The sequence below is a fragment of the Aptenodytes forsteri genome, unplaced genomic scaffold (assembly GCF_000699145.1).
Source record: "Aptenodytes forsteri isolate BGI_AS27 unplaced genomic scaffold, ASM69914v1 Scaffold15, whole genome shotgun sequence".
Classification (NCBI taxonomy): domain Eukaryota; kingdom Metazoa; phylum Chordata; class Aves; order Sphenisciformes; family Spheniscidae; genus Aptenodytes; species Aptenodytes forsteri.
In genome coordinates this window covers 2,610,500-2,634,456 of record NW_008795129.1, presented here as the reverse complement: position 1 = coordinate 2,634,456, position 23,957 = coordinate 2,610,500, and the positions used below count along the sequence as shown (strand labels likewise).

Sequence of the window (23,957 nt, the reverse complement as noted above, 5' to 3'; positions counted from 1 at the left end):
ATAATACGTTTGTCATCTGAGTGTTCCTTAACATAGGAACACTTGAGCCAATTTCATTATTATAATTTCATAGAGGAACCAGTACTTCATGGGTACTGGCACCTCCACTATCCATAATGCTGGAGGATGGGATCAGGGTGGATTGCAAGGAAAAGGAATGTTGTTCTTGCATCTTCTTTAGCCAAAATCAAGTCAGATTTGCAACTGGCTGATCAAGTCAGATTTGCAACTGGCTGAAGTTAAGGCTACATGAATCTTGCCATGTTGCTCTTTCCCTTCTTAGCCTGAATTACAGATTCTATAAATGAAGTATTTATAGAAATTAAGCTATGATAACAGAATGATTAAATGACTTGAAATACATGGCACATGATGCACATTAAGGCTATGCTATATTGTTTCAGAAATACTGTCCTATTATAATTATCACATTTGGTGTATATCTCATAGTTTTTGATAAATGTATTTTCATGACTGAACCTAGTGCAGTTAATGTGGTGGGACACGATGAGACTAGCAGTTTACTCATACATGGCAAGGAATGTCTTGTTTGTTTTACTAACTGACTCTGCATCTTAGGGGATGCTGGTGAGCAAGCAATAAGGCAGATCCTTGATGAAGCTGGAAAAGCAGGAGAACTGTGTGCAGGCAAAGAACGCAGAGAGATTCTGGGAACATGCAAAACGCTGGGCCAGATGACTGATCAACTGGCTGACCTCAGAGCTAGGTAAATCTATTACTTTTAATGGACGATTTTCCAGTATGATTAAAACAGTTTTTCTGAACTTGCAGTTGTGTCACTTCCTAACCTGTAGGAGAGCAGGCCAGTAGCTGTATTTTGCCTTTTTCACTTCAGTCTCTTCTGATAAGCATAATATGTTTTAATATGTGAAATCTTAATTATGTAACATTACGAGCAAAATTGCTCAAGTAGATAATCTGGAGTTTGTTTAATGTCAAACACATAACCTTCCTCCAAATTAGGCAGAAATGAAATTTTAAACTCTGCTGTTAAGCCTGTTCTCCAAAGAGGATACGTATCTTACAGTCATTGGGGTGTGAATAGGTTTTAGGTGTTTATTGGGATGTTAGACCACAAGCAGTAGTTGTTGAAGTTGTTTATGAATCACTGATAAATTCTACTGAACTTCATGGGCATTTCTTGCATAGAGTTTTATTTAACCAGAGCCCTTTATCAGTTTTCCGCCTCCTCATTAGAAATTGGTTATTCTTTCACAATGGTGTTTTGAATTTAAGGGGTTTTGGTTTTAGGCAGCAGATGAGTCTCTTTAAATGTACTATTTTTTTTGGTGTTGGGTACTATGGCCTTTTGTTCTTTTGCCAGAAAGTAGGAAGTGTGATATTCCCTTGTGAAGGCATAAAGATGATGAGCTAAGAAATAACTATTGCATGTAGTTTGAACACTATAGCCCAGCTTCCTTTGAGTATAAGGAATTTTTCAGCTGCTTATCAGGCTAGCAAATTGTTAAGCTAGAGTACTCTAACATTGGTTTCTTGATTTTGTTGTAACGCTCCTCCCCACCGTTAGAAACTAGGCTAAACTCCTACTCTTCATGTAAAGCAGTGGCTGGTGTCAGCTTTGTATTGTTTGAAATTTTTGGAGGTGGAGGAAGAGGCCAGACTAAGATTTACTAACAAATGAGTTAATTTATATGCCGGTTTAATATGTAAATAACTTCAACTCAGCCTGTGAGAAATAAGGTATAAAGAAACATATCTTGAGACTCTGGCCTGACTGTGTAAATACACCTTAGCATCTCAGTAGCATGCTTGTCATTCTTCCACTTACTATGGTCTTTTTAAAGTTAGTAGTTTGATAAAGTTAACATGCTCAAAAAGCTTTCCAGTAGTCAGGTTATTTTGGAATGGAGTATGAGATTTCTTACGCAAAACTAATGTTCTCAGGCATGTGTATTTGAAGTAATCATTCTATCAATCTTTTAATTCCTAAGCATTTGAACAAACAGTGGTAGTGCTGCAAATAGTTTTCTACAGTCCTGTAAATTTGTATTGCTAGCATCCTTGTCACCATTTTAAGAAGTCTTACCAATAGCCCGTAACCTTTAATCTACTTTGTCAACATGATTGAGGCAACTAAGACATCTTATTTTCACTTACAGCCTTGCTGTCCTCACTTAGGTATGGCGAGATGTAACTCCATGCAGGTTCTGACTGACTTGCAGCAATCTATAAATGAGGAGATAACAGGCTTTGCCCTGGGTACTTTAATGGAACTGTGTCCTCAAATAGCCTTACTTCATGACACTTAAAAAATGTCCATTCTGCTGAGGATGCTAAATGTCAAATTCTGGAAAGGGGAAAATACGCTCTTAGTTTTAAACTCTTCTTGTTGTGGTGTTCCTCCTCAAGTTATTTCTGTTTTCCCAGGAAAAAAAAAAAAATCCGATTAAATACTGTATCTCTTGCAATAATTGCTGGGAATGCTCATAAACAGTTTTTTGTTGCCTCTTCATTAGAAGAGAGCTTTGTTCAATCCTGAGCTGAATCTGTGATGCTCTTTTTGTCTTGGGCAGAGGACAGGGTGCTACACCCATGGCTATGCAGAAAGCGCAGCAGGTGTCACAAGGTCTGGATTTGCTCACTGCAAAAGTGGAGAATGCAGCCCGCAAATTGGAGGCCATGACAAACTCTAAGCAGGCAATTGCTAAGAAGATTGATGCTGCTCAGGTACCACTAATGATTTCATAAATACTGCAGAACATGATTATATTACTGCTGTTAGAGCTGTTATACTGGACTATTGTAGTTGTTTCCAAACACAACACAGTTACTTGTTAGGAAGAACAGGTAGGGGATACTTGGTTTTACACAGAAGAATCTTAAATTCAGTAATTTTATAGGGTGCTGTGAGTTTTGCTACAGGTTATGATTTTTTTTTTCATAATTTTTTTAGCATTGCTAAAAATTTCAAGGTTGTGAAATTAAAATGAGGAAACACCCTAAATTTGAACATAAACTAATCTTATTGAAGAAGAGAGTAGAGGAGTTTCAGACTGCACAGATTTACCTGTGGGTAAAACCAGAGCCCTTTCCTTGGGCTCTGCTTTGGGAGCGGAGGTCAGGATTTAGAACTTCGTATTAATGACAAAAGCAAACCAATGTTCATGAAACTACTTTTTCTTTTAGTTGCTCCTTTATTTTTGTAACTTAAAAACTCCCTCAATGGTCAGCCTATTACCCAGTGATGATGATGGTCATCAAATAATGAACCTTCTGTGTATACCTTATCTAAATGTGTGTATGTGTATATAATTATATACATATAAATATACATTAATATTATACACATCGAATGAAATGATAATGAAAGTTTTTAGGAAGAGCTCTGTAAAGGAATGCCACACTGCACAAGAATATCTGTTACCATTTTTCTTCTGAAAGCTAGATCATGAGTCTCTAAAGCCACTAGTTAAATTTTACTTCTGAAAATACTGTTGGCAAATGTTGGAAAGAGAGAGAATGTAAAATCTTTGGGTAGACTTCATCTAGTTTTCATCTATTTTAATATCTTTTTCAAAACAGAAAAACTGCCAGACAATGGTATCTAATAAACAGAAATTGCTTTTGAAAAGTATTTTCTGTTAAATAAAGTTTTGAAAGCTGTATTGATTTTTATTTTTGTTTAAAAGTCTCTATAGAAATAATATTACTGTTTATCTTCACTTGTACACAACTTCTTTCTATTAAGAATTGGCTTGCGGATCCTAATGGGGGCAGTGAAGGAGAAGAACATATTCGGGGAATTATGGCTGAAGCAAGGAAAGTTGCAGAATTATGTGAGGAGCCTAAAGAAAGAGATGATATCCTTCGTTCCTTGGGGGAAATCTCTGCTTTGACAGCTAAGCTGTCAGATCTGCGGCGACAGTACGTATTAGTTTTATCACCATTAATTTATTTGAATTACTTTCATTTGGAGTTCAAAGTGCTGAGCAAAATCAGCATATTGATGATTAATTGGGGAATATATTTTCCTCCAAGAACTGGGAATGGACATCTTGTACTTCTAAGTTTCTATCCTGCATTTAGTAAAAATTGAATGTGAAGAATTGTTCCGTTCCGGGGCGGGGGGCAGGGGGAGCTAACTTTTTAACATCCTTTAAAAAATGTAATTTATAAAATATGGTATCCTTTTTAATGCTTCAACCTAATGATTTCTGTCCCAAAGCCCAACTTACACTATCTTCCTCCAGGAAAAAAAAAAAGAGTAACTGGAGTTGTATTATCTAGAAAATACTTTCCTTCTACTGCCTGTGGAATATTTGACAGGCGCTGAAGCCAAAAGTAAGCTCCTTTGTACTGTCAAAGCGCACTTCAAAGGAATGAGATAGTGTGAAATTTAAGTTTGTTTATACAGACAAATGTCATCACTGTTTTTTGCTAAGCAGTTTACTAAATGGCAAGATGGAATATCTAGCACTTCAATCAGTGTCAGTGTTCTAAGCTGTAACTGCAAACTGTATAAAAGATAAGACTTTCAGAAAACCCTCTTACCTTGGGTTCAGTGCTCAGCTGCAAATGATATTTCTAAATCAGTTTTGCAAAGAGGATGCTTGAGAATGGAAGTGAAGAAACAGTTATTGTATAAATCGTGATCTTCATCTATGGCCAGTTGCAATATGGAGATAAATATTTTTCTTCATTAGTTAGACACTTTAATCGAGTTTTTCTTGAGATTTAGCTGCTGCAGGTCTTAATGTGCTACCTCTTTTCAAGTTTATATATAACCTTGGGTTTGTTGCTGCTTACTTTTCTGCTTGTAATCTGTGTGGCATTATTGCAGTTGCTCGTAAGAGAGCCATGAGTATGGGAAATAAGTCATACATCAGTATTACCAATGACAGTACCATGCCTTCCCCCACCTCAGTGCCGTGTGGAACATATGTAATATCCAGGTGCCACAGCAGAGAAGTGTGAGGTGGGGATTTATGGATGACAGATTATTTGCTCTGAGACTCAAGTGTCAAATTTAACCTTATTTAAAGAGATGAAGTACCTTTCATTGTGTCTTTCTGCTGAATTTGGGACTAGCTGTAAATGATCTTTATATGACTATACTTTTTTTTAATCCTTAGTGGGAAAGGTGACTCTCCTGAGGCCCGTGCGTTGGCTAAGCAAATAGCTACATCACTTCAGAATTTACAGTCCAAAACAAACAGGGCTGTAGCAAATACTCGGCCAGTTAAAGCAGCTGTCCATTTGGAGGGCAAGATTGAGCAAGCTCAAAGGTGGATAGACAATCCTACAGTTGCTGATCGAGGAGTAGGTAAGTGTTTCTGTGTGCTCTTCCCCCCACAGTTTTAGAGTTAAACTTGTTAGTAATTTTTGTGACTGAAACTACTGCTCCTGGGATGCTGAGGGTGCATGGAATCTCTTCACTGACGTGGAGACCTGCAGTTTGTGGCTGGAGGTTTATAGCCAAGTTCTGGCTGCAATATTATTGAGTCGAGCTGGCCTGTGATTCTCTTTGTCTTCTGGAAGGAAAGAACAACTTTGGTGAAGAGTAGGAGAACGTGGGCTGTAGAACAGACAAACTTTAGACTGCTCCTTGCTCTTATTACCATGCCAATATAGTATCTCAAATTTGAATTTATACCTACTCCAGTGAATTGAGTAATTAAGTCCTTCAGAGAGGAGAAAAACATTCACAAACCTGACCTAAAAATATCACTTCTTGTATGGTTTCTGGGTTATCTGAAGAGAATGCTACTTAAGCAAAGAGAAAGGTGATTTGGGAATCCAAGCATGCTATCAGCGGGCATATAATTATGGTTCAGGAGCTGCTCTACTGAGAGCTTGTAAACCATTTCTGAAATTTCTTGTTTAGCTGCTTCTGATGCTATTGCAAGTAGGTGGATGAAGCTTGAAAACCGGATTCAGTAGTTTTTTCCGTAGCAGTTAAGTCTGAGTAGTGCAACTGATAACAACGGGTGGAAACATGCCTTGTAAGAAGTACTATAACTGCAGACCTTTAATACCGCTTTCTCACACCTTTCCCTGTCTGTCAAGATAAGTTCTGTTGTGTGAATAACCAGTGACAGATCCTTGAATTAAAGATTTAGTGATGTTGATACAGTGTGATTTAGTGTTGTGAAGTGCAAATTTATATGCAATATTTTAAACAGAATAGTAGAGTTCCATTTTTTGACACTTTCTGATGAGCAATTTGCACACTGAATGAGATGACCAAGCAGGCGGTAGATAGGTCTCATGAGATGTTTTGGCAGTGGCTGAAAACCTTCCTAATTTTGATGTTTCTCTTGAACATAGTAACCCGTGAGGTGGCTGGCTCAAAGAAGCACAAAACCTAAACTTAATTTTTTTAAATTTTTAATTTAAAAGAAATAAAGGTAACTTAAATCCTCCTTGAAGTCTGTAAATGCCTAGTTAATCATGAGGCTTGCATACATACTGAAAGCTTGCTGAAGGAACTGAAATTTCTCAACACTGGATATATACTACAGAATTTAATCAATTGCTGTAGTAATACGTACGACAAATGTGTGTAGAGATGCAAGATGTTGCATGTCCCATAACTTTAATGTTTCTGGTTTAATGAAGAAAAATTCTAGTTGTAACATGATGTCATTGTTCAATTTTTTTCATTTAAATGTCTTTCACTTGCATTGGCCCTTGGCAGGGTGCTTATAGGAAAGGTATCTTAAGAATATGAATCAGATATGTTCTCTCTTCGGTCTGGACAGCACTTCTGGTAGAATTTGGCCTGGTATTTTCAGTGCTATAATAATGTGATAATATTTCAGTGTTAAGTAACGACTATGTCACAAATAATTTGGTGTGTTTGCAGTTATCCCAGGGTAGTGCTTCAACACAAACTGAATTTTGAAGTAACAAGGCAGAATGTGTATTTTATTTTATAAACACGTGAGCCACTTCAGTGGTGGTAGCTGCTACAAATATTTACATGCAGTCATTATCCTAGCTAAGTCATGGCTAAAGTAATTGTAATTGGCAGATACAAACTAGGCAAGATGTATTGAAATACTAAACTGGTGTGTGAAGTGCACTTGCTTGGCTGCACTTGACTTATGCAAAACAACAATTAAAAAATATCTTGGGACAGTCCAACAGCACCAAACTTAGCTACACTAATAAGCTTTCTAAAATGATGCTGGCAGTGCTGAATCAGGTCCTGTGACAACTTCCTTCTAAGTAGTTTTGAGCTTAAAATGATTCTTCAGTAGGTCTTTAAAGGACTTAATATACGATGACTTCTTTTAAAAGAAGAATACTATTGTATTGAGGAGGATATTCTTGTGAAAGAACAGGAAGCTTCTGTAAGTGAATGAAGGAAATCACCCACGCTGAAAATAATTTTTTACAGAAAACTTTTGACACACTGTGGAGGCCTTATAAGGATTTCCCCTCCCCACCCCCATCCTGGACACTTGACACTTCTTACCCATGATTTCTGGAATCCTGGGAGAGGGTATTCTGCTTTTTCATTTACGTTTTCTACTTGGCTTTTCTCCCCCTCTTCCTGCTCATCTTCTAATGGCTTGTAATGATGTGAAGATGAATTGCAAGTACTTGGAATTTGCAAGTGCGTTCTGTTGGAGTCAACAGATCAGTTATGTAGGAACACCTGACAGCTGTAATGGTTACCTTCTGTCAGGCCACCCTAGTTAAAAAGGAGGCATCTCTAGCCAGAGTTGCTGTAATAGGCAAAAAGAAACTGGTGTGAGTTGAATACCTCTGTGGGTTTAAACTGCAATTGCTTAATGATAAACTGCAGAAGAACCTTTCCACTGCCTAGAAAGGTGTTCTTAAAAACCCAAGAATTCTGAAATGTCACTTACTTCATAGTGCATCTGATTTATGCTTTCAGCTTTTTGTTCTACTGTACGTTAATGCAACATGACTTCTTCCACTGTAGGCCAGGCAGCAATTCGGGGTCTGGTTGCAGAAGGTCGCCGTTTAGCCAATGTCATGATGGGACCTTATCGTCAAGACCTTCTTGCCAAATGTGACCGTGTAGACCAGTTGGCTGCTCAGCTAGCTGACCTTGCAGCAAGAGGGGAGGGAGAATCTCCTCAGGCCAGGGCAATTGCTGCTCAGCTTCAGGACTCGCTGAAGGTAAAAATCTGCTCTTGTGCAGTAAAATGCATGATATGCTGAAGTACTTGCACTCCTCTGGTAAAGTGCTTGTGTGTGGGAGGCATCAGTAAAAACAAAAAAAGTGCAGCAAAAAACCCTGTTGGTTTAGCTGAGGTGCTTAAAGCAAACTTTCTACAAAGTCCTTGATATCATGCCATAGGGATTAATTCCAAATAAACAATTCAGAAGTAAAAACAAAGTCTCATTTTAAAAGAAAATAGTATGCTAGCACTGCAAATTTGAGGGGCAAGGTCTCAAATCGTGCTGTTCATAGCTTCTGATGCTGCTTCAAGGGGTGGTATGTAAGCTTCTGGTATTTCAGATTATGTAATAAGTGATTCATTGATCGTGCTTTTAAGGTCATTTTATCGGAATGACTGCTATTGTAATGGGGTCCCCCCCCAGAAGAGGGTTTATGGATTTGAATCCCTACAAACTTAATATTCCTGTATCATGTGCTAATAATTTTCCTTTTTTTTTTTTTTCCCCCAAAGGATCTTAAAACACGGATGCAAGAGGCAATGACCCAAGAGGTTTCTGATGTTTTTAGTGACACCACAACTCCTATTAAATTGTTAGCGGTAGCAGCCACTGCTCCTTCTGATGCTCCCAATAGAGATGAGGCAAGTATACCCCGGTGGTCTTTTTCCCATGTGAAGCTTCAGTTATTGTTTAATTTAACCTGAATTGGTATTTTGAAAAATGAATCAGTATTTTTTTCCTCAAGCTTGTGATACATGCTTATTAATTCTGACAGCACAGTGATTGTCATGCAAATTTCTCTGGACTCTTGGAGATTGCAAATTGTTCTGTATATGCCTGGAAACTGTATTGTCCCCGACTTCAGTAAATGGCAAAGATTTTCCCCTGTGATGTTTGTACCATGTTGCCTTCAGCATGCTAAAAATTCTTGTGCAAAAATCACTGACAGACTAGTTAGTGGATTGTATATCTCAACAATTGTTCTGTATATGCCTGGAAACTGTATTGTCCCCGACTTCAGTAAATGGCAAAGATTTTCCCCTGTGATGTTTGTACCATGTTGCCTTCATGGTAAAAATGTACCATGTTGCATGCTAAAAATTCTTGTGCAAAAATCACTGACAGACTAGTTAGTGGATTGTATATCTCAACATTAAGCTGATTAAAATAGTCAAATGCATGCAAGATTGATCAACAGATTTAACCTGTTCTCTTGCTGTATAATGTTTCTTTCCTGTACTTCAAAGCTACTGTCTGCATGTGAAATATCTAAAACTCTGTGGCTCGCAGCTCTGTTTGGCTGGTTGATTTGAACACGATCAACATGATTCCCAAGGCCTTGGGGAATTTAGCTTTATGACAGGATAGCTTTTTGTCAAAGTATTCTGTGCCTTGAATAACCAAGGACTGTGGAAGGAGGGTTTTTTTTCCCAATGTGAAGCTTCAATTTTTAGGGTAAAACCCCATATTTATCTTCCAAATATAGTTACTTTTGGATTATGGGTTTGAAGATTAATGTCTATGAGCTAAAATAGTTTTAAGACAGTATTTGTTACAGCAGTAGTCATCAGGAATTAGTGTACTTGATACCTCAAAGCTATAAAGTCTGGTCGTATCCTTTGTTACCCAGATGAGTTAGTAAAGAAGAAAGTCCAGTAATGTAAAGATTAAAAAAATTAAATAGCTTCAAAGCTTTTGTGTCCTGTTGCATCCTCTCAGGAGATGCACTAAGTGTGGACGTTATGAAGGTGTCTCTGGTATTTGACACTTTGAAGAAATTATGTATTCTTTAGGGAAGTTAGGCTTTTTTAATGTGTGTTTTCCTCTTCTGACAACTAGGTGTTTGATGAAAGAGCAGCAAACTTTGAAAACCATGCTGCTAGACTGGGAGCTACAGCAGAAAAAGCAGCTGCAGTTGGAACTGCAAATAAAACTACTGTGGAGGGCATTCAAGCAACAGTGAAATCAGCAAGGGAACTTACCCCACAGGTTTGCTTCCTTAGTCTCGAAGGGCTGTTAAAAGGGCTGGGGACAACTTCTGTGGAATTTTCTTTATGCCTCTGCTATCAGAGACAGATGTTAATACCAGCAAGGAACATAGTGCTGACACGTAAAAGGGGAATGGCAAATATTTGGGTATATGATACCAAGTAGAACAAACTGATTAAATGACATGTCTTACTCTTCAGCTTTTGGACAGAAGCGTGAGTGACTTATCCTTGAAACAAAATTACTTTGAGGCTTAGTAAATATGTAAGTGGAAAAAATGGTCTTTAATGAACGTACTTTAGTGCTTTCAAGAAGTGTTTTTTAAATAATAAACACTTTTTGATATAAAGCATGTAATTGAAGTTCCAGAAAAAAGTATTTGTGTCAGCAAATTCCAGGAGCATTGTAAATCTTCAAGCAGCTAGATGTTGAACTAGAATTAATGAACTAGTATTCCAAATGAGGAGCAACACATCTGGTCCTGAAAAAAAATGTATTTTCAGGAATATGTGTGATGTCATTAAATACTGATACTTCCATAATCAAAAATGTTTTCCATTGGCAGGTAGTATCAGCTGCTCGTATCCTCCTGAGAAATCCTGGAAATCAAGCTGCTTATGAACATTTTGAGACTATGAAAAACCAGTGGATTGATAATGTAGAAAAAATGACAGGTAAAGTAGGAATTTTTGTTGAAGATTATACTTGTGGCTAACTAGATGGTATAGATTCCCCCCCCCCCCCCCCCCCCCTCTCTTATGAAACATGCATATGAGTAATGACTGATGAAAAATAAATTAAGAGAAGTGGGAATGTGCTCTCTGACTAGAAATAGGTATGTGTTACATCATAAACAAAATACCTTGCTTCATAGGTGTTAATTTTGAGCTGCAGGGGAGCAAATTTGGCTTTAGTTCTTTTGTGGGAAAAACAGACTACCGTTATTTTTTTTATTGCGATTGCTATTCTAATACTAGCAATGTATCACTGTAGCAACTCGAGTTTTTTTTTCTACGTAATCTTGGCATGTTGAATGAGGACAAATAATTAAGTGGGGGCAAGAAGACACGTTTAAAATGATGTAACGGCTTGATGAAAGCAGTGAATAAAACAAAGCTACTGATCTACTGAATCTTGCCGAGACACTTAAATGTTTCAGTCTTTCCAAAGTGCAGATCCTTTACACTGGTCTGCTGATCTCCTGACTGTATACTACCTCCTTCTCCGTCGCCATAATTAAATTGTGGGTATTTTATATCTTACTGCCTTGTCACTATATATCATCCTTAAGTAAAAGCACAGCCAGAGGGATATTTCCTTTTGAATGAATGGGAAAAGTACAAAAAGTACTGAATGTGCTTAAAGAAATTTGGTGGGGGGAAGGAAGCTCTGCTGCATACACTGTGTAAGCCAGTGTACTGAATGTGCTTAAAGAAATTTGGTGGAAGGAAGCTCTGCTGCATATACTGTGGTAGCCAGCTCTTGACTCGAGCAACATTCCATGGTAGATGAGTAAGAGCTTGGGATGCCATTAGTGGGAGCAAGCCTGACCACGGTTACTGTGATAGAGATGTAGCACATAATCAGAACTGCAGTAATACACTTGGTCTGCTTTCCATGCCCCCTTCCGCCCCTCCCCACCCCCCAGTTTGGAAATGCTTACTTTTCTGGTAGTGAAGAGTCTCTGGAACACCAAATATCCCTTTGCACAGATGAAACTAGAATATTAATGTGTTTAACTTTTGTTCTAGGGTTGGTGGATGAAGCCATTGATACAAAATCTCTGTTGGACGCATCAGAAGAGGCTATTAAGAAAGACCTTGATAAATGTAAAGTTGCGATGGCCAACATTCAACCTCAGATGCTGGTAGCTGGTGCCACCAGCATTGCTAGACGAGCAAACCGCATCTTACTGGTAGCAAAACGGGAGGTTGAAAATTCAGAAGACCCTAAATTCCGTGAGGCTGTTAAAGCAGCCTCTGATGAGCTAAGCAAAACTATATCGCCAATGGTAATGGATGCTAAAGCTGTGGCAGGAAACATTTCTGATCCTGGTAAGGATTCAGTCAGCTGATTTCAAATATATTTTTTACTGGCTGAAGATGATGTGAAGTAGTGCTTATTTGGTCTTGTACAGCTGTGTATCCCCTTTTATGCAGATTTTGTGTACGCTTAAATCCCAGAACGGTGAAATCAAGGTCACATCACTAACTGCTGAATCCTGCTCTTTTAAAATGCAATCAAAGACCTTTGGCATATTCAAGGGAAAAGGATTCAGCATTCTAGTTTATTACATTATTTCATAATCTTTATTAGAAGAAGTATTTGTCACTACTTGTCAGTAGTACTACTTTATATAAGAAAATATTGAATTTCTTTTATTCTATAATTGTTCCGGGAATGACTTTGGCTTAATAGTGACTGTTACTCAGCCCAGGCTTTATTTTATGCATGTTGCGTATGACACTAACATTTCAAACATGTAAATCCACTGTAAACATTTTGGTAGTTTTTAAACATCTATTTTTTACATATATATGTGTACTCAGCACAGTATGTTATAGAAGTAATTTTTCTGGGGTAGTGTAGCAGTTCGAAGTATTACAGAATGCTGTTAAACTGGTAATGGATTTTTTGTTCAGGTTTGCAGAAGAGTTTCTTGGATTCTGGATACAGAATTCTGGGAGCTGTGGCGAAAGTCAGAGAAGCCTTCCAGCCTCAGGAACCAGATTTTCCCCCTCCTCCTCCTGACCTTGAGCAGCTTCATGTAAGTGCAGCATAGTTCGTAATACAATACACAGTTGTCACTGACAACGTGTGGATTGCACACTGAAATTACTTGAGTATATTTTTATTCCTTAGAAATAGAATGCGCTGTCTGGCCAGCCATGCATACAAGTAGCCTTAAGTCTAAAAAAACCCAATACAGCTTCAAAAGAAGAGATTAAAACATGGTATTTCACTTAACATGGAGCACTTGAAAAACTGGAAAAAGGCATGAGCTCATGCAATCGTGTCTTGCCATGACACCATCCTTTACTCAGTCTGTACTATTTCATCGCACTGAATAAGGCTTTTTCTGTTTCTTAGCTGACTGATGAGCTTGCCCCTCCAAAACCACCACTTCCAGAAGGTGAGGTTCCCCCGCCCAGACCACCACCACCTGAAGAAAAGGATGAAGAGTTCCCAGAGCAGAAAGCAGGAGAAGCTATTAATCAGCCCATGATGATGGCTGCTAGGCAGTTGCATGATGAAGCCCGGAAATGGTCTAGCAAGGTAAGAAGTTGTTATATGTGTCTTCTGCTAAAAGGAATATATATATATATATAAAAAATTATTTTTTTTTTTTAGTATCAGTGTATTTGGTCCAAAGTCAGTTGCCTCAATGACAGAGTATAGTCTTTTATAGACCAAATAGTAAAAACACTGCCGTAGGAGGAATTAGAAACCCTCTCAAGTTCGGAGTGAACTAGGGTCAACTGTTCTAATACTCAGAATTGCTAGAATGCTTTATTAACATAGCTCTGTGAACACAAATGTGCCTTGTATGCTAAGCTGTTTGTGATCCTTGATGCTAGTATTGCCTAGAGAGCCACTAATACTTTTATGCCTTTCTAGACTGACAAGCTGATTGCTATTTTTAAGTGACTTTGAAAAGCCTGTATGAATGTTGCAGGTGCCAGCTGCAGGAATCATGAGCTGGTTTGTCTTAATTCTGGAAGGAGCTGCAAGTTACTTCGCAGTTAATCTGGTGCATTTATGATCAGAAAAGTGACCATATATAGATGGCCTGGTCTCATTCTTTTTCATACTGAGTCACACTCGCTATCAAGGCCAAAATCCTTCATTTCCTTACCATTTCAGTGCTATGACAGAGCAGTGTGACCTCGTCAGTTTTATAAATGCTAATACAACTTTTTTGCTTTCCCTTTTTTGTCCCCAAAGAGCTACATTTTTCCTCTGGCAGCAACTGAGGAAACTTCTGAGAGTTAAGCTTCTGCAGGTATAAATTAAAGATCAGAATTTGGCTTTTAAGATCTCTACTCTTTTTCTCCACCAAATTAGATGGTGAATGAGAAGATAAACTTGAATAGCTTACAGAATCAACTTCAGTGCTTTGTGCTTCAGGAACATCTATTTTGGAAGTACAGATAAAATACAAAAGAAGTCCTGCAAATCTGTTTGAGTGTCTTTTCCATAAAATGAAAAGCTCTATTTTCCCCCCATACTTCTGGATATACCAAATACAGATTTATATTACTAAAGGGATAGTACTGGAATGTAGTAGTCATCTCAGAAGGTAGTTTTGTGGCCAAAAGCCTTAATTTCAGCTTCCTAAAAGTGTTTTGATGTTTGAATCCCAAAATGGGTAACCTAACAATACACAGTAAGTAATAAAATGCTTTTACTATATACATACTAAATTACCTATATATACACTATATACATTCTAAATTAAATAGTGCAACTATTAAAACATCTATCAAAGCCAAGCAGCAGACCTTAAAACTCCTTGCTGATTATGAAAGAGGTCTAAGCTTAGTGCATTTAGAACATAAAACACCATTTTTGTTGCTGTTTCTTTAATTTGAGATGAACAAACCAGTAAGTTAGCCTAGCATTTGTCCTTCTAATTCTTTTTTAGCAGTCCCATTTTAGCAATGAGTACAGTTATACTGACAGTATGTTTTTGGGGAAGAAGTTCAAAAACATTTTTGTAGTCTCTGAAGTCACTTATTGGGTGGAAGAGGGATTGATGGACAGCACTACTGAGGAATATGGGTTAGACCTGGAAAGACAGAAATATAAGGTCTTGCTCATACTAAATCACAATAGTCTGTTTGTCCACTGTCTTCTGCTTTTTTGTCCAATTACTGGGCAAAGTAAAGTACCAGTCTACTGGTTCTTTACCCTGTGTTACGCTTATGGGGGGGACAAGAACTTAGTCTTTAAAAAATTTTGATAACATTCTTCATTCTTGTAAGCTTTAAAATCGATTTGTTTTTTTCTCCTTTACAAAAACTCCTCTTCACTGAGTGGATTCTGGGCTTTTATGTACTCCGTTTTTCTCATGGAGCACAAACCAAACACTGTCAATTGCTTTAGCTTTCCCTGCCTTTCCCCCTCATTTGGATAAATCAGAGAATGAGCGGTATTTGGAAACTTTTCTTTAGATTAAGATTTAAATAGAAGTTGTCTTTGAAGAGGAGTTGATCTGGCAGTGTATAAAAGTTAAAACTTCCTTCCAAAACTCCTGTGTGTTTTCATTGGTGTAGATGTTTTTTCTATAAAAGGCTGTATCTTAAGCGAAACACAGTTGAAAACACATAGTTTTTGGTAAGGGTAGTTTGACTTTTATCACGCTTGGCTTTAGTCAAAGAAATACAGTTAGTAAACTTGTAGAATATCTTTGTATTGAAATGCTGCTGTATTATAAATGCCTGTATTGTTATACCACTCACCTCTTCCTTGTGATCTATCCTAACACGATATATTTGCTTGAATCCTCTTTTTTTTTTTTTTTGAAGGTAACGGATACAACATATTGTGGCAAAACAGTATCATATGCTTCTTATTCTACTAATGCTATTAGTCTTTTTTTAAGAACTGTACTATTCAAAGCATTCATGACATTCAGTATCACCTCCTCTTTTCATAACCCAGTTTTGTTCTTTTTCATGTTATCTGTGGTACTTCAATAGTCGCTTCTATGGTGTCTCCCACCTTCTCCCCCCCCGCCCCCAGCAAGCAGTGTCAGTGGTTTTTCTGTGATCCTGCTGCTATCTCTTATCACATATATGTGAACGGGCTTCCATACAAAGCTTTCTATCTGCACAAATACCACAGTCGTCAGCTGCTGTGCCTGCTTCTCTGCAGTCAAAATGGCTTTCATTGAAACAGAAACTCCATTCATTTCACCATTGTCTTGCCAGAAAAATGTTGTTCTGCAAGTCAGCCTCTGTCTGCAGAAGCTGTGTGCTCAGATGAAAAATGTTGCTGCATCTTTGCATTGTAACTTCTTAGTATTTTTGGTAACTTTGGTTCACAGGTGAAATGTTTGTTTCCTTCTGCTAATCTTGTATTCCTTCCCCTCCTCCCTCTGACCTGATCCTAGAGCTGTCTTGTCAGATCCTGAGAGACCAAGAGGATGTATTTGGTCACTAAAACGGCTCAGTTCATGCTCTTCTACCAAATTCTGCTTCTCGTACTAACTGTCCCCTGTTTCTCCACCCTTGCTGCCACCTGCAAAGCCTGATGTGACTGTGATTAATGAAGCGGCTGAGGCTGGTGTAGATATAGATGAGGAGGATGATGCAGATGTTGAATTCACTCTCCCCTCTGACATTGAAGATGATTACGAGCCTGAGCTGCTGTTAATGCCAACCAATCAGCCTGTTAACCAGCCCATTCTGGCTGCTGCTCAGTCTCTACATCGGGAAGCAACCAAGTGGTCTAGTAAGGTACTCCTGAGTCTCCTCGGGGACTGATCGTGTGCATCCAGCCATTTGGAACGCTGACACATTTGCATCACTCTTGATCCCTGCTGGGCCCCGCCGTTCTGAATGAATAAGTGTGTCTGCACTTCATTTTAAGGACTGAGAGTGGCTTCACAAGTTTGCTAGATCTGTTTGTCAGTGCTGGATTGAAGCTTGATTTGGGTCACTTATTAATATTTAAAGGCTTCCTCTCCCTTTGCATCTGCCTGTTTTTCTTTGTTATGGCAGTTTTCAAATTGTACTAGGGGTTGTCTTCCCTCCCCCCCTGTTCTTTTTTCCATTCATTTGGGCTACCTGAGAAGCCATGGTTAATGGTTTCGTAATGACTTCCAGATACAGCAGAGTATACAGAATTCAAGAAGTCATTTAACGTGTCTATTGTGCTTTGCCTCCGTTGATGCCATCAATTAGAATACCTTCCAACAAGGAATGGCTTTGTATGGCAGTGTTTATCGAAGAGGACTGACTGTCTGCTGGCTTGCACTTGGCTGTATTGCAAATGCTGGTCTTGAGAGAATTCTTTTATGAAGAAGCTGCACTGAATGCTGTTAGCTGCTGAATTGAGATTGTATTTACATGAAACCAGCGGAAATCTAACATGAGGTTCAGACATTCACAACTAGCCTGTCTCTTCTGTCTAAGCACAAATGTTTGCAAGACTGGTCACTTTTTATAGCATGCTGCAAAAAATAAGGTTGGTGTCCCGTAACAAACAAAGGTTAGGGGTGTGTGTGTATGTATATGTATGTGTGTCTCTATATTTACATAGATATACTAAACTATTTTAATAAGAAGGGCTTAAAAAATGTTCTTGTCCTTTTCAGATTCTGATGCTTGGATAACTTGTTAGAGGGCTTCGTAAATGACACTGGTCCTAATTTCTTGATCTTCCTACGTGAAAACATGGAAAAGCTTTGTGTTATGTCACTTGCATCCTAACTGGTTATGCTAGCAAACTGTTTAGCTATTAGGTCACAGTAACGAATAGTTCAGCTTTTTTGCGTCACCTGTATCTGTAAAATATCTGGGATATCTTCTTGAATTTGCTAGTAGTGAGTCATGGAAGTATGTGCACAGGGATAGAGATTACATTTGCTAAGTTGGGTTCTCGCTGTGTACTCTTTGCTCCAAACTTCACTGGTCATTAATTGTGGAATTATACTGAGGAAGGAGTGTGCTAATACTTACACTTACTCTGCTAGTATTTCATCCACACAATAGGAATGCGTCATGGCACCAAAGAGTTCACTTCTGTCTAACAACTTTCTACAAAGGTGAATCTAAATATACTAACAGGCTACTAACATCTGCTCATCTAGGTCTGCTTTTTCTTGCACTGGGTTTCTCTCTGGAACAGTGTATAAGAAGTGGTTTTGCCTTGGTCATACTTAATTCACATGTTTCAAATATTTCTCAGAATTATTTCTGTGACGGTAATTTTGATGTACTTAATACAAGAAATCTGGATTTTAATGTAAGAAATATCACTAGGTTATCTTTTGAACTATCATTTTGTTCTCTCCTGGAAACTTTATTTTAAAGGGAGAGATTTTGTCAAAAAGGAAGACTTATTTTCAAGGAATAACGTAAAAAAAAAAAAAGTAATAGTTGTGTCTCACTTCCATGTTACCAGTGACAAAAGTTTTTTATGTCACAGATTCTCTTCCATTTATCTTTTAGCATTATAGCAGCATAGCTGATGCTTTAACAACTTCAGTTTCAGATGCCACTGAAAATTTTATGCTCAACTGTTATGACAACACTATTTAACTGAATTAGTGCTGTTTGGTTTAACAAGCTATTTAGCACACTTTTTTTTAATAAAAAAAAAAAAAGCCTTTTTTGGGAAGTCTGGAATTTCAAATGCTAATAACATGCTTTATCTTAAAACCTAGCCAGCAGAGCAGTAACTCTCGTTCCATGGATGAACTAACACTTTACCACTTCTTTTCCAGTTTTGAAGCAAACTTTTTTCCTCAGTGTTAGGAAGAAAAATGTCAGAAACATATAATTAGTGCAGATCTTCCCTGTTCCTTGAAGAAACCTCTTCTGTGTTCATAAATGGTTCTTCCATCCGTAACTTCTTGAAAGGGTTGCTACCAAAATGTAGACTGCTGTTCAGTCGTGACTTCTGTGAAGCTTCTGTCCTGGCATGAACACTAACTCATGTTGTTCTCTTCAGGGTAACGACATCATTGCTGCTGCTAAACGAATGGCGCTGCTAATGGCAGAGATGTCGCGCCTGGTGAGAGGAGGCAGTGGAAACAAGCGTGCCCTTATTCAGTGTGCAAAGGATATTGCTAAGGCATCAGATGAAGTCACTCGATTGGCCAAAGAGGTGGCAAAGCAGTGCACCGACAAGCGCATTAGAACAAACCTCTTGCAGGTAATGAGTTAACTTGTAAATGCCTCCAACACTTTCTTTTCTCTGTTCCTCCCTTAGTGTGAGTGAGCACAGGAGTTGTGGCAGTAAATCGCGTGTATCTTTCCGTGGCTTGTAAAGTTTTGTCAAGTTCCATGTCTGTTTTTAGATCCCATGGTCACATATATTCTCTAAAGTCAGGATTTGTTTACAGGTGAGTGGAAGATGCTAGTGTCCAAAGAGGTTTTGAAAAATACTGTGCTATGAGCACTGGTCTGTCCTAAGCCTGCATTGCTTTGTATTTCATCTACTCATTCCTTTGTACCAACAAATAGTAGCGGAAATATAACACTCCTTAGTTTTTTCAGTCTCAGCCAAATATACATCATCCCATTCCTAACCAAGCAGACCCTTGAGGAATATCTGGAGGAAAGGAAAAATGTTGGCTCCATCCCAAAAATTCCCAAAGCAAGTAAAATAAGATTCAAGTATCCTACCAATATTTGTCAGAAATTCTTGGAGGTTATGAGATCCTTTCTATGCTTATTCCTTATCTGACAGTAAAACAAAATCAAAGAATTTATCTGAAAAAAATAATAGCTAACATATTGGTTCAGTTTACAACGTGAAGTGGTTTTTATCCCCGTTCCTTAGGTCTGTGAGCGAATCCCAACCATCAGCACACAACTCAAAATTCTTTCCACTGTCAAAGCTACCATGCTGGGCAGAACTAATATCAGCGATGAAGAGTCGGAACAGGTAAGAGGTTTGAAAATTGATGGTAGTGTGGAATTGTTGATCAGTTTTATGGGGAAAAATATGCAACGTAATATCAGATGTGCTCTGGAACTCAATGTTTGGAAGCTTGCCTCAGCTGTTTAGCGAAGATAATGTTAGTATAGCACCTTGGTTTCTGGCTCAAAAGCTACAGTTTGATAGAGGAACATCAATCCTTCCCAAGCCAAAAAGCTCCTCTGGTTCCAATTTTTACATGAATAACTTCTTGATCTCCTTGACTTAACAGTAAAAAGCGAGCTAACGAAAGACCTTGCTTCTACAAATCCAGCAGGTTTGACATTGGAGGAGTAGCGGCACCCTCTGGTGGATCGTCGTGAAAATATTTATTCTCCAACAACATCTTGAGTACTTGTCTTGCAGTTCCGTTAGCTTCCAAATGCATGTTTTCAGTTGAAATCCTGCAGGTTTGGCTTCTGGGAGAGATTGTTCTACTTGGAGACACTAAGCTTTTATTCAGATTTTGCACAAATATTCTGTGAGAAATGGGAAGGTCTTGTTGTGAGTCAGGATAACGCTTGCTAGTTTCCAGAGACGAGTTGTTTCATTTACTTTTTCATGGTTTAAGTCAGCAATCGACTGACTTAATGCTTGCCCTGGGAGTCCCCATGCATGATGGGTTTCCATGCTACTGTCCTGAACGTGGTATTTACTAATACATTGGAAATTTTTCTTTTTCTTGACAGGCAACTGAGATGTTGGTTCATAATGCCCAGAATCTCATGCAGTCTGTGAAGGAAACTGTGAGAGAAGCTGAAGCAGCATCCATTAAGATAAGAACAGATGCTGGATTCACTCTTCGCTGGGTCAGAAAGACCCCATGGTATCAGTAAATGCCACATAAGTATTGTTTTCTGTAACATAAAATGCCTTGTTTTGGAAACAGATGAGATTAACAGCAAAAGGTGCTGTATACATGAGCTTAAGATTAGCTTATGCTAATGCCCCATTCTAAGGGTATGAAATATAAGAGAATGCATTTCAAATGTCTTCGGAAAGCATTTGATATCGAACACCTCAAAATTGCTTCCGACAGTAGACAGTTCTTTTTTTTTTTGCTTTTGAAAATTCTCTTCGTGAAATCTGTACTCCCAGAAGCACATTTCATTTATGCACTGTATATTCCAGTAGTTTCCATGTGATGATATAAAACGTGGACCTCACTTTAAGCTTGTGTTGAGAGTCTAGGACACTATTGGTTACTTGGCAGTTTTTTAGGGACAATCATTGATATAGAAACATTCAACTTTTCAACAGGATTTTAGCTGGCTGTTCTCAAACCATGCAGAAATGACGGAAGGTGTAGGGTTTTTAATTAAAAGGGGGAGGGGGGGCAGCAGAACAGTTGTAAATTGACGATTAAAATTCCATGTCCGAAATGATTTTTTTTTTTCTTTTGATTTTTGCCTGGCAGCAGTACTCTAACAAAAACTGGAGCTGTCTTTGTCACCCTCCTGTCACCCTGTAGGTAGGCATTCCAGAACTCTTGTACTGTACTGAAATGCTTCGAGTGGGTGTAAGTGGCACACTGTTGACAGCTTGAGCCTTACGGCTGGAGACCTTAAATCATGGAACTCTTTCCTTCTTGCTCAATTCAGTAATGTATTGAGCTGAAAAATCCTGTTTCTCTTAAGCTAGCTGCATGTCCAGGACCAGACAGTGCCACACGCTGACTCCTTCCTTTTGAAAACCAAATGAGCACACGCAATTATTCTTTTTTTTCCTCTTCCCTCCATCTGATGTTATTCCAGCCACTCAAGGTGGAAATTAAAAGATAAAGATACTCAATTAAAAAAGACCTTTTGCCTCACTGCCCTTGTTTCCAGCAATGCATAAGCTTTTTGAAACCCAAGCACTGCAGGGCCATGAAACCCTTTTTAGGTAGTCTGATGGCTTCCAGCAAACGGTGGTTCCTAATGCTAAACATCCTAGGATATTTTTATTGGTTTTGACATTTGGTGTTTGGAGGCTCAGAATCTTTTTTTCGAGTTCTAGTAATAGTGAATTGAACAAAGCGTTACTGTATCTTTAAAAAAAAACCCAAACAAAACCACAACAATAAAACCCCACAAAATCCCCCCCACTCTATTACTAAAATAGACTTGGGATGCTTTTATCCTTCCATAATTGAACATACACCCACCCCCCCACCCCCCCTTCATTTAATTGCTCCATAGTCTCTTTCGGCATTTGACAGAAAGGAGAATTACTGGCTTAGAATGAGTCTCTGTACATTTGCAAGGAACACTTGCAGACCTCTGCCCAGATCAGCACTGACCTCACGACGCCCTCTTAATTTGCTGAAAATTGTTGCCCGATCAAACCACCTTTCATAGAAGTGCCCTCGTGGAAAAACTGCTCAGTCTTGACAGCTCAGAGAGACGCACCATATAGTCAGCTGTCCTTTACCTGTCTGCAACAGTTATTCTACAGTTGGACTTTCTCCCCTCCACCCCCCTTCATTGCACTGTTATCTAAAAAGGGAAGTTAAACTGATTATAGTACATCTGCCTCAGACTGACCTTAGCAAGAAGAAAGCACGCGTTCATCTTTAATTCACTCCTTGTCTCTGGGTATTATGAAATACGTGGTACTTAGGATCTTTCCTTAGTATTCTCTTCCTGCGATTACCTGCAACGGGAAGAGGAAGGAAGGGGTGCCAGAGCCTTAACCTGAATGTCTTGCATTTGGTTGGTTTATACCAGATCTTTAACGTAATTGTAATGTAGTAATTTCTATTTAATAGTAAATAACACTGAATAGGTAGGGGTTATTTTTAAGGGATTTTCTAAATAGTCTTCCTGAATTACTTTTCAATGCTCCTCACGTTTCCTCTCCCCCCCGCCCCCCAATTCAGGCTTCTCTGAGATTTATTTTTTTTTTTTAGCATCACTGTTTAGTTGCTTGACTGATATTAATGCAATATTACTAATGCCTTTAATAACATAATTGTTTATGCCAAAGATCACTTTTTGTTTATTGAGGAATGTTTGCAGGAAAGTTACGAATCATGGTTGCCTTTGACATTCTTCCAGAATGTTTGCTATAAGTTCTTGAACTGTTTTGTAGAAGCGAAGATACTTGTCCACCTTATGCAATTACTGCTTTTTTGAACACTATTAATAGTCTTCGGACCTGAAATGCAGCAAAAATTTGAAAAAGACCATGAATGTCACTTAGAAATGTTTTACCACTATAAAACTTTGTTTATAAACCAAAATGTATTGTATAGTCTAATGTTTTCAACCTTTCTTTGTTCTGTTAAAACAATAAAAATGCATTTGTACAAATGTCAGCTCGTGAGTATTAATGATAACGGAGCGGTGGGTAACACCCTAACAAGAAGAAGAGCAGAAAGCTAAAGCAGCAGAAATACTAAAGCAAAAGAACAGTTGTTTCTACGTATTCTGAACAGAAAAAAGTGCCAAGTTCCCCAAACAGGAGAAGATGACAACAAATGTTTGTTTCTGTCTTTTGTGCCCATAAAACTGGTAGTTAAAGAACTTAGTGGAAGCTGTGGTCCAGTGGGAGAAAATGGGAGTTTTTCCCGAGGCCTGATGGTCACCTGTTCCAGTAGCACCGAACAAGGTTCTGAAAACTTGAAATGGGATTTGCCTGATCCTGTCACTAAGGGAAGAACTGCTACTCTGGCCAACACCTCATTAATCTGAATTTTACTTCACAAATTGAATGCAAGAGCAATTAGCATGGAATCACTGTCCTGTTTCCTTCACTCCTTCACAGTAAGAACCTCTTACAAAACACTTTTTCTCGCTAAAAACTTCTACCGGCACACATAACGTTCTGACTTTGTGGAACCAACGTTTATTGGTGCTGTAGGACCGAACGCAGTCCCACAGTGCCGGAAGGCATCTGGGATTTAGTAAGAATAGGTAGAATTCAGATTTCATACTGTTCACCCAGTTCTCTCCATATCTGAGAGAGGATGAGAACCCGAGAGACAATCACCTCTGTCAGCACTCCCAGAGCTGGACACCTAGAGAAGGGGAGGACGAAAGTTGGCAGTACTAATTCCTCAATAATGACACCCTCCGATTTCTCAAGCTGTACTGTTCATACAGGTGCTGGTGCAGTTTTCTTAACGGGGAGAATACGAACACAGTCCCCCCCGTCTGCAGATTCTGCAGCTGAGTTTCCTGTGTTTGGAGAAATGG

General features: G+C 38.6%; 1 protein-coding gene across 2 annotated transcripts in view; it reads left to right on the top strand.

Moving 5' to 3' along the window:
• The window catches only part of VCL (vinculin), a 42,099-nt gene extending 19,022 nt beyond the window's left edge, over nt 1–23,077 (top strand). Inside the window, exons 7-20 of one of the 2 annotated variants that reach the window (XM_019471710.1) lie at nt 580–727; nt 2,556–2,709; nt 3,731–3,906; nt 5,115–5,305; nt 7,937–8,136; nt 8,652–8,780; nt 9,979–10,128; nt 10,694–10,802; nt 11,880–12,182; nt 12,771–12,895; nt 13,219–13,404; nt 18,808–19,011; nt 19,642–19,746; nt 20,469–23,077. In XM_019471710.1, the coding sequence (XP_019327255.1) occupies nt 580–727; nt 2,556–2,709; nt 3,731–3,906; nt 5,115–5,305; nt 7,937–8,136; nt 8,652–8,780; nt 9,979–10,128; nt 10,694–10,802; nt 11,880–12,182; nt 12,771–12,895; nt 13,219–13,404; nt 18,808–19,011; nt 19,642–19,746; nt 20,469–20,615 (2,327 nt within the window). In that variant the 3' untranslated portion in view covers nt 20,616–23,077. Of the gene's footprint in view, nt 1–579; nt 728–2,555; nt 2,710–3,730; nt 3,907–5,114; nt 5,306–7,936; nt 8,137–8,651; nt 8,781–9,978; nt 10,129–10,693; nt 10,803–11,879; nt 12,183–12,770; nt 12,896–13,218; nt 13,405–16,379; nt 18,181–18,807; nt 19,012–19,641; nt 19,747–20,468 lie in introns of those variants that run through there. The other variant, XM_019471711.1, reaches the window with a different exon arrangement.
• Nucleotides 23,078–23,957: the final 880 nt, after the last annotated feature.